We start from the raw sequence: 11,584 nt of genomic DNA on the forward strand, positions 1-11,584 counted from the left end.
CCTCAGAGCCCTGCAGGTACAGCAGCTGATTAAGAGTTATAAAACCACTCTCATACAGATTCACTTTGCACATGGACACAGCTATTTTTCAGATTAACAAAAAGGTAGGAATCTGCAACGAAGCGTGTTAAAATCCCTGCAATGTACATACAGTGGAGAAAATAATTTGATCCCCTGCAGATTTTGTAAATTTCCCCACTTACAATAAATGAAGGGCCTATCTTTTTTTTTTTTTTTTTTTTAACATATATGTATTTTAAATGTTAGAGACAGAAAATCAACCAAAAATCCTGAAAAAAAAAACACATGATGTGAATGTTCTAAATTGAGTTGCAGTTCAGTGAGTATAATAAGTATTTAACCCTCTACCAACCAACAATAGTTCTGGATCCCACAGACTGGCTACGGTAAGTGCTCATGTGGTACAAAGATTAGTCCTGTAATTTAAGAAGGCGCTCCTAACGACAACTCGTTATGTGTATAAAATACACCTGTCCACAGAATCTCTTTCTTCCAAAACCTCACCATCATGGGCAAGACCAAAGAGCTGTCAGAGGATGCCAGGGACAAGACGGTAGACCTGTACAAGGCTGGAATGGGGCTACATGACCATCAGCAAGAAGCTTGGTGAGAAGGGGACAACTGTTAGAGCGATTATTCGGAAATGGAAGAAATACAAAATAACCATCATTTCCCCTTAATCTGGAGCTCCATGCACGATTTTGCCCAGAACTACATGGGAAGAGCTTGTGAATAATTTCAAGGCAGTTGGGACCACAGTCACCAAACTATTGTTAACACCATGGATTGAAATCCTGCAGCGCCCGCAAGGTCCCCTTCCTCAAGAAGGCCCATGTACAGGCCAGTCTGAACTTTGCCAATGAACATTTAAATGATTCAGAGAAGGATTAGGAGAAGGTGCTGTGGTCAGATGATACAAAAATGTTGCTCTTTGGCATTAGGTAAAGAAATCAGGTGCGCTGCCCTAGTGCATATGTGCAACATACAAAATGATGTAAACAAATAAACCAAAAATGCAATAATAATGCAAAAAAAATGAAAACGTATGCAAATCGTGTAAAACAAAAAATGTCCAGAAGGTGACTAGTGATACACCAATGTGCAATAAACATCCATATTATAAGTCCATAAATAAAGTGCAAAAAATGGTGACAAAAACTTCCAGCTTGGGGAAAGGTGAACTGTGATTGGAAGGTGCAAAGTCCCACCACCAGCTTGGCCTCTTACCAGAAGTTAAACGTTAAGGGCATATATGAATATGACCGCTCCAAAGGTCATGCAGCCAGGTAGAAAAGTTCCCAGAAATACAGAAGGCACTCTGACACACTCGTGCTCCCTAGACTCTTACCGGACAAAAGCCAAACAAGAAGCCTGGTTCTATGGTGATGAGTGGTCCTGCCGGGGGTTACTGGACTCTAGGATGGCTGATGTAGTTGCTTGTGTCCAAGAGGAACAGACCCAGTCAGAAAGCCTGACGAAAGAAGATCCTGCCAAAGGTGGCTAGACTGATTGGCTGCTGTAACTCCTTAGTCTGGTCGACCTCAATAATAGGGGACACAACAGAGGGGACCGCAACAGTGCATTACCAACAGTAGATTTTTATTAAAACAAATGGTTGCACTTACAGTTGTGAAGACAATAATAACGAGTTCCCTCACGGAGGAGCTGTATGGCGTGGTCCGCCTGCAGTGCAGACCGCTGCCTGGTCTAGATGTGATGACGCGGCGCCTCCTCCTGACGCGTTTCTCCCGATAGGGCATCCACTTAGATAGGAGGTGATTTGGCATTAACTCGACTCGGAGTGTGCAGTGGAGGAAGAAACTTGCCGACTATGACCCTAAGAACACTATCACTATCCCTAGTCAAGCACAGAGGTGGAAACTAGGGATTGACCAATATCATTTTTTCAGGGCCGATACGGATTTTCCGGTCACCCTTCAGGCAGATACCTGATATTCTGCACATTTAAAGTTTTTAATTTTACACTGTCTTTTTAAAAAAAGATTTTGATCACTTTTATTGCTGTCACAAGGAATGTAAACATCCCTTGTGACAGTAATAGGCAGTCACAGGTACTCTTTATGGAGGGATCTGGGGTCTATAAGACCCAAACCCCTCCTCTGCACTTAAAAAGCATTCAAAACAGCAAGTTTGGCTGTTTTGAATGCAGTCTTTTTTAAAATCTGGCGTCTTAAGGCTCCAGTACCTGGGTGGGACGGGAGAAATGGGTGAGCCGCGGAAGTTGGCGGGAGGGGGGTGACATCCCCTCCCACTCCTTGTAATAAAAATCGAGTGGCTGCTCAGCCGCATTGGTTGTCGTTACAGGAAAGCCGACCGTCGGCTCTGATCAACAGAACTGGGGTGATGCTTTAGCTGCAGGCATCACTCCAGAACAAACACTTGAAGAAACATTGGTCCTATCGGCAAGTCTGGCCAATATCGATAATATCGGCCTCACTGATAATCGGTCGACCACTAGTGGAAACAACATGCTTTGGGGGATGTTTCTCTGCTAAAAGTACAGGCTAACTTTGCCGCATTGGGGCCAATGGCTGGGGCCATGTACTGTAAAATCTTGAATGAGAACCTTCTTCCCTCAGCCAGAACACTAAAGATGGGTCATGGATGGGTCTTCCAGCATGACAATGACTCAAAACATACTGCCAAGGCAACAAAGGAGTGGGTCAAGAAGCAGCATATTAAGGCAATGGAGAGTCATGTTCTGCTTAGGGATCAACTACCTATTTTACTCACTGAACTGCAACTCAATTCATAGCATTTGTATCATGTATTTGTGGATTTTTTGTTGATATTCTGTTTCTATCATTTAAAATGCACCTATGATAAACATTATAGACCCTTTATTTCCTTGTAAGTGGGCAAACATACAAAATGTTTAGGGGGATCAAATAATGGTTTTCCCCACTGTAGATCACCCAGAGGGGAATGTTTTTTGTTCTCAACAAAAGTGGAGTTACTCTTTAATAAAAAATATGCTCAGTCTTTGTATTTTTTTTTTTTTTAAACACAAATCAAAAATATTCTCGTGTTTATTGAAAAAGGGTAACATAAGGTAAAGTCCATCATTTGGGATTTTTTTCACAGGTTAATGTGCAAACTACTAATAAATGCAAACCTGTGTTTTGCTATACTGACCACATGCATAAAAAATGTAGCAAAAAAATATTTCTGCTGCACAATCATAGCTTTCATTGTGGGAAGCAGAGATGGGAACTGATTAAAAATGAATGCATGACCCATCATCCTTGAAAACGGAAGAACTGCTAAGAGGGAAGCATTATAAATGGAGCCATATGCAATAAACGCTCATAAAATAATAGCCATTTTTTTTTCTTTTTTTTTTTAGTAGGGGTCAGGAAAAGCATCTTTTGTTGATTAAGCTAGAACTGTACCCCTGAAAATATCAACCGTCTGTGCATAAAAGGCGACAATAAAAGTGACCATGCAGATGTTGCTGGAGCTTGCCTTCAGTGCCCGCTAGTATACAACCAAAAATGACTACTATGGTCTTTTGTGCCACTATTATGGAAGAGCTGGACCTGTACAATGTAGAAATCCACAATGGTTTTCTGGGATGGTTTTCTTCAAAACATACAAGACTTTGCCCATAAATAAAACCAAATACATTGTTATGAACCTTTATTAGGTGGTTCACATTTCAGTATAAATCACACTAAAAAGATTTAAAAAAAGCTATTTACACTACAGTGCTGACACCTTTAAAATGAAAAATCGATATAAATAAGCTCTATGGAAAAGCCTGGAATTGTCAAAAAGAATTCTGGCTCATCTTACAAAAAATATATATGTTAATGTCAGCTCTATCCTAGAACCAAAACTGAAAACTTTAGAGAGACTTTATGTTAAACCTGCAGTGTTTACAGTGCATCTGGCCCTAAGTGCTTTGATATTTCACAGTTACGGACAGGCACTGAGGAATGTTACATCGCTACATAACTAGATTCAGTAACAGACTACAGGGCAAGTGGAAGCCTGCCCTATGATTTACAAAGCTTTACATTATTATTACGTTATGTAGAATAAAAAACAAACTATATATACATATTTTAGCACAGATGTTCCTCTTCTGTCCGCACAACTGGGTTTGTTGTTCTAGGTTGTGGAGTGTCCTCTTGAATGTCTTTCGAGTCTTGCCTAATGATTCCAAAAGTCTCGTTTCCAATCTTGCCTTGTGATTCCTTGGCATGTTCAGATTTTATTGTGCAAGTCTGACATTCTGCAGGAGTCATGGAAATAGTTGGAAGATTGATATTGCCAAATGGATCACCAGTTTGGTGGGGAGACACTGGTTCATGTTTTACTTGCTGAGATTTTTGCTCAAGGTCCTTTGACTGCCTGATGTCTGAAAACTGTACATGAGAGGTGTGTGTGCTTACAGCACAGAATGTATGCTCTTCTTTTCCAATGTTAGGTTTCACCTCAGTTTCTGAAATGGTTTCCTCCAAGTTTCTCTTTCGTGCCTCTTCTGTATGGTACATTTTTAGTCGGATATGCCAGGCCAGGCTGCACACTGCTGACACGGTCTTGAACTGATGTACAACATTTCTTGGAATAAAGTAGATGTCATCATCATATAACTGAATTCTAGCATAACGAATGCCTTCCCTGCGAAGTTGGTTCAGCTTTGCATCATCAACCCACTGAACACACTGCAAAAAAAAAAAAAACATACATAATTACATACTAGCTTATGAATGCACACAGGAAGATCACAAATTCAAATCTTTCACCAGTAGGAGTTTTCTTTAACCACTTGCCTACTGGGCACTTTTATCCCCTTCCTGACCAGGCCAATTTTCAGCTTTCAGCGCTGTCACATTTTGAATGACAATTGCACGATAATGCTACACTATAGCCATATAACATTATCATCTTTTTTTTTCACACAAATATAGCTTTAATTTTGGTGGTTTTAAATCACCACTGGGTTTTTTTTTTTTTTTTTGCTAAACAAAAAGACAGAAAAAAAAAAAAGTTTTCATAGTTTGTTATAAAATTTTACAAACCGGTAATTTTTTTTTCGCCTTCACTAATGTGCACTGATGAGGCTGTACTGATAGGAGACACAAAGTCACCGATGGGTGGCACTGATAGGCGACATTGACGAGGAGGCACTGATTGGCAGCACTAGTGGGCACTGTTGGGACTGCACTGATTATTAGGACACTAATATTCAGTGCCCTGATCATGTAGAGGTCCCTTTCACACAATCCAACTATCGGATCCCCTCTCCTCATGCAGTCAGCATGAGGCAAGGAATGCTGATAATCGGCTTGTGTTTACATCATCAGCAGCTGTCATTGGACACAGATGATCATGTGGTAAAAAGCCGCTGTGATTGGCCCTTTATCCTGATCTGTGATCAGCTGTGTCCTAAGGACACAGCGATCACAGAGCAAGGCGTGTGGGCAGCAAACTCAGGGGAGGACGTACATGGATGCCCTCCCAGCAATGTAAGCCCGCACTGTAGCAGTCTTTCGGCTATAGTGCGGGCAGGAACTGGTTAAAGCATAACTATGCAAAAATTGGATTTTTTTCTTACCGTAAAATCCTTTTCTCTGAGGTTCACTGACAGACACAGCTTCAAGTCTTCAGACCATTGGGTATTATGCCATCTCTTCAGGAGTAGGACTAGGTGGAAACCTTTTTGATTATGCCCCTAGGGCAGACCCAGAGGGTATACCATCACTTCCTGCTGTAGGACTCCAGTTTGTAACAAGCAGTGTCAGAACAACAAATAACTCAACCCCAACAGAGGGGTGGGTGCTGTGTCTGTCAGTGAACCTCATAGAAAAGGATTTTATGGTAAGACAAAAATCCAGTTTTCTTTTTCGTTCACCGACGGACACAGCTTCAAGTCTTCAGACCATTGGGATGACCCAAAGAAGTGTCAACATGAGGGGTGGGAAAAAACACAGCAAACGCAGAATTCCCAACAAGACTAAACATAGCCAACCAGGTACAACAGGAGCTCAACTTTGGAACAACTGGAGCTTACCACCAGGACACCAGGAAAATAATTTCACCCTCAAGAAGCGGAAGCCTCTGCAACCGCAGCCTGCAAATTTTTGCGGTCAAATGCCGCATCCGAAGATGCAAGTACATCCACCTTATAACATTTTGTGAATGTGTGTACAGACGACCACGTAGCCGCCTTGCACACTTGAACCGCTGACGCCTGATGACAGAAGGCCCAGGAGACACTAAGCCGCGTAGAACGTGCTTTAATAGGGGAAGGAGGAAGTTGACCTTTAATGGAATAGGCTTGCACCACTGTCTGCCTCATCCACTTGGAAATGGTCGCAGTAGATGTGGCCTGCCCCTTTACGAGGTCCATCCGTAAGAACAAAGAATTGGATTTCTTAATCGGTTCAGTCACCGCCAGGTAAACCCGAATCGCCCTTACCACAGCTAAAGAATGCAAGGCAATTTCCTTAGGATGTGTAGGCTTAGGAAATATGGACGGTAGCACAACGTCTTTATTTAAATAGAACCCTTCCTAAAGGCAACCTTAGGAAGGAATGCCTGACAGGGTCGCAACTTCACATTGTCCCCATGAATCACCAAGTAAGGTGACCGACAGGACAACACCGCCAACTCCCAACATGCGACGTGCGGAAGTAATGGGTACTAAGAAAGCCACTTTCTGCAACAGTGAGCAGAGGAATTGCTCAAATATTTTCAAACTGAGGCATTTGAAGCACCGACAGAACCAAATTGAGATCCCACAGAGGTACCAGGGATCGCACCGGAGGAGCCAGATGGCGAACTCCCTGCCCTAAAGTGTGAACCAAGGACTTTGTCGCCAATGGCCTTTGGAAAAAAAACTAGACAAGGCAGAAATCTGGCCCTTGATGGTGCCTACAGCCAAACGTTGATCTACACCCAATTGTACAAACTCCAACAGGCGAGACATCGTAAAGGAGGGGGGAGAAACCCCACTGCAACGCACACCATGTACGCCTTCCAAAATCAATGATAAATCTTCCCGGAAGTAGGATTTCCTAGCCTTCATCAGGAATCACTGACTTCCGACAGCCCTCTCTTTCAGCACCTGGCTTTCAATAGCCAAGCCGTTAAAGCCAGTGACCGTAAAACAGGATGAAAAATTGGTCCCTGAGACAGAAGATCTTCCCTGAGAGGTTTCCAAGGGATGTCTGATAGCAGCCTTACCAGGCCTGCATACCAAGACCGGTGAGGCCAGTCTGGTGCCACCAGAATGACTGGAATTCCTTCTACCTCTATTCTGCGCAGCTGTCTCGACAGAAGTTGTATTGGAGGAAAGGCATGAATCAGATGATACTGACCCCAAGGGGCCACCAGAGCATCTGCGGCATCGGTCAGAGGATCCCGAGACCTTTACACGAACCTCTGCACCTTCCTGTTGAGATTAGAAGCCAGCAGGTCCACATCGGGGGTCCCCCACCCAAGACACAGTTGATGAAATACCTCCAGGTGAAGAGACCATCCTCCCAGATCCAACATCTGTCGACTGAGATAGTCCGCTTGCCAATTCTCTACCCCCAGAATGTGCACAGCAGAGAGGGCTGGAACATATAGTTCTGCCCACCTCAAGATTCCGGCCACTTCCCGGGCCGCCAGGGCACTTCTTGTGCCCCCTTGATTGAAATATGCCACAGCTGTAGCATTGTCCGATTGTATCCGCACAGGGCATCCTTGCAGAAGATCTGTCCATTGAGAAAGTCTGATCGCCCGAATTTACAAGATGTTGATCGGCAACCTGGACTCCTCCCAAGTCCAGACACTATGGGTCGCACACACTCCCAAGACACCTCGCCATCTGGACAGACTGGCATCCGTGGTGTTTACAGTCCAATACAGGGGAAGAAAAGATTTTCCCGGAACATAGGGCTGGGGAGCTGAGCCACCAGAGGACAGACTCCCTCGAACCCAGACTCAACAGAATCAGATTGTCCAATGACAGCAGATCCTTGTTCCATTCGATCAGAATCTCCCTTTGCAAAGGTGTGGAGTGGAACTGCGCAAACGGAACCGCCTCGAAGGTGGAGACCACCAGAACCAGCACTTGCATGCAAGTCCTGAGTGATGATCGATGGTTGGACAACAGGAGCCGAACAGCATCCTGTAACTTCAGAAGTTTTGTCTAAGGAACACCCGGGCTGACGCTGAATCCAGCGTCAGACCCCAAGTAGTCCAGCTTTGAGGACGAAGACCGTGCCAATTTCTGAAAATTCAGTGTCCACCCAAACTCTGTAGGGTTCGCACCATAATGTCCCAAGTCAGCTTCTACAGCCAAGGAAGACTCTGCACGCAGAAGCAGATCGTCCAGGTAACCTAGTACCGCAATCCCCTTCTGCCGCAACAAGGCCAACACTGGGGAAAAAAACCTTTGTAAACACTCAAGGAGCTGAAGCCCACGGCAAAACAAAGAAAACGCTGATGCCAGACATATTAGAATTTGAAGATAAGCGTCCTTAAGATCGATGGAAGCCAGCAGATCTCCTTGATGAAGGAAAGCTACTACTGTGCAGATGGACTCCATCCGAAATTTCTGAAGTCGTACAAAGTGGTTCAGAGCCTTGAGATCCAAGATCGGACGAACCTTGCCTTCCTTTCTGGGATCTAAACAAATTTGAATAAAAACCTTGGAAACGTTCTGACTCTGGGACCGGCACAAAAACTCCTTGCTCTAACAGGTCCTGCACTGCTCCTTAGAGGCCGCTCTGGAGTCAGGTGTAAGTTGGTAGGAAGAGCATTGCAGAAGGCAAGGACCGAAACTCCTCTTGTAACTGAACCAGTTCATGGACCCATTTGTCCTGAATGAACAAGGTCCACGGATTCAGAAAGAAGCAAAGACATCCCCCCCCCCCACCCTAAATGTGGGTGAGGGTGCCCCTTCAGGCTGAGGAAGGCTCGTCTGCGGAACCAGAAGTGCCCGTTTTCGACTTACCATTCCAGGGTCTCTTGGAGCCTCTAGCAAAGTTGCGGTTGGATCTCCAGCCCTTTTCCTGTGAGCCAGCCGGACGAAAGGGCCGCTTGTGAGCCTGCTTATGGCGAGGTTCCTTGCCCTTAGCAGCCTGCGGAAACAATGTACTCTTGCCTCCCGTAAGGCCCCTAATGATCTCTTCCATAGAGGCACCGAACAGATGGCCACCTACAAAAGGAAGATCAGTCAGCACATTTTTAGAAGCCTGGTCAGCTGACCAGTACTTCAACCAGATCATGCAGAAAAGGATCACCACCGTCACAGAAACCCTGCCGGCCAAGGGGGGACGCATCCAGGGATGCATCACAAATATACTGTAACCCTTGGATCAACTGATCCACAAGCTCAGAAGGGTGTTGACTCCTCTCCAGATCCTGGCGCAAAATCTTAGCCCATTCCGTTAAGGTCTGGAATACCAAGGTGAAAGCAATCACCGATCTTAAAATTAAACCGGCCACAGTGAAGAGGTACCGGACCAGAACCTCAGCTCTTTTGTCCATGGGGGTCCCTATAAGATGGGGAATCCTTCACAGGCAAAAGTGTGGCCTTAATTAGCCTGGAAACCTAAGAGATTACCGACGGTGGAACCGTTGGTATCTTCAGAAGAGACTCCTCAAAGGGATATCTCCTAGCAAAACGCTTCGGTATTCCAACAATGCTTTTTTGGGGAACCCCACTGACTAGAGACAATCTCCTAAAAATTAGGCAGGAAAGCGAAACACCTTGGAATTTGCGGGTGCCAATTGCACCGGCGTTGCTGACTCAGAAGCAGCTGAGTCCTCCAACTTTAAAGTTTCCCGCACTGACACAATCAAGGCCTCCACCAGCGTTTTTTCATGCACGGCTGCGGACGACTCCTCCTCCTCACTATTAGAGCACTCAGCGTGCGTGGACGCAGACCCAGTGGGCTGACTCATCCGCGGCAGCCAAATCGACCTCAGAATCTGTGGAAGCAGAGGATACAGGTGAGGGCGGGGGGTGCTTTTTGCTAGGCCTCCTTTGCAGGGCCATATCTACTTTAGCTACTAGTGACTGCAGGGCTGCCGTCATGGCCGCCAGGGCAGACTGAGACCCAGAGGGTCCCGCGGCTTCCAGGAGTGGATCGGGTGGTGAGACGCGCTCCAGAGGCTTCATAACCATAAGGGGTTAAAAATGGAGCAGCGCTGCACAGATTGGAAAAATGTATATTATATATACACACATACATATATATATATATATATATATATATATATATATATATATACATACATACATACATACACACATATACACACATACATACATACACACACATATATATATATTTATTTTTTTTTAAAGAACAAAACCCCCCAAAAAACGGTGGAACGCCACCCTGCGCACCGCTTAGGGAACTACAATAGTCAACGCACCATCGGTGCAGTATGCAGCAGAGGAAGGATGGTATACCCCTGACACTCATCACGCTAGCTGGAAAGAGCCCAAAACGGTCTGCCACACTGCTGGAAGAGGAAACACAAACCTGAGACTAGAGGCCCCCCGCAACTCCAGCCTGCATCAGACTCCAATAAAATGGCCGCCTGTTAAACTCTATGGGGAAACTAAACATGACCGCTGAGCTACAGAAACATGGCTGCCGAAGCCGGGAATACAGAATTCACGGCAAAATGGTGGCACCACGCAGCGCTGCACGAGACCCTGGACCCCAGGGAAAAATTCACAGACCCAGTGTTGGAAGTAACTGCGTTTAAGTAAACTGCGTTACTTAACGCAGTTACTTTTCAGGGTAACGAGTAATCTATCAGATTACTCGTCCTATCCCTGTAATGCCGCTGCCGTTACTTTCGGCTGCGTTACTGCAATTACATCTACCGCCACTAGATGGCAGTAGATGCAATTGTATTCCCCCTCTCCTCTATGACCGCTTTCCGCGATACAGGAGAGAAGAGGAGGAGACTCAGAACGGAGGAGTGAGTCACAAGCGATCCTCTCGTGGGGGACGGGGGGACACAGTACAGCAACAGGCCAACAGGAAGCGCGCCATAGAGAGCAGGGCAGCGGATCGGCGAGCCGACCAGGCGGCAGGCACTGCAGTCAGAAGAATCCGTGCCACTGCCAGCCTGGCTGTTATATAATATGAAATAAAACATAGCCCAGGACTCCACCAGTGCCACCACCAGTGTTGCTCAACAATCAGCAAGAAGTCCACCACTGACTCCACCAACGCACAGCCCAGAAGAAGAGGAGAGAGGCTGAGGCACAGACAGGCAGGCCTGAGGAGCCAGAGGGACCCGGACAACAGTGTGCCAGCCCAGGCCACACCACACCACCAGCAAGTCCAGCACTGCACGTACCAAAAAAAAAAAAAAAAAACTCAGTCAGTCACAGACAGTCAGGTCTCAGACCCCCACCAGCCACCACACCACCAGCAGTGTGCCACACCGCCACCACCAGTGTGCCACACCGCCACCACCACCAGTGTGCCACACCGCCAACAGCCAGCCACTCCAGGCAGCAGGTACCAAAAAACAAAACAAAATACAGTTACTCACAGTCAGGAGGACTCAGGAC

At 45.8% G+C, this 11,584-nt stretch overlaps 1 protein-coding gene across 1 annotated transcript in view; it reads right to left on the reverse strand.

The window, feature by feature from the left end:
- Positions 1 to 3,462: 3,462 nt before the first annotated feature.
- RSBN1L (round spermatid basic protein 1 like) overlaps positions 3,463 to 11,584 on the reverse strand; it is a 146,395-nt gene continuing 138,273 nt past the window's right edge. The window contains exon 8 of the mRNA XM_082255152.1: positions 3,463 to 4,712. Within this exon, the coding sequence (XP_082111278.1) occupies positions 4,110 to 4,712 (603 nt within the window). The 3' untranslated portion in view covers positions 3,463 to 4,109. The remainder of the gene's footprint in view (positions 4,713 to 11,584) is intronic.

The sequence above is a fragment of the Pelophylax lessonae genome (genome assembly GCF_965119305.1).
Source record: "Pelophylax lessonae genome assembly, chromosome: 4".
In the NCBI taxonomy this organism is placed as follows: domain Eukaryota; kingdom Metazoa; phylum Chordata; class Amphibia; order Anura; family Ranidae; genus Pelophylax; species Pelophylax lessonae.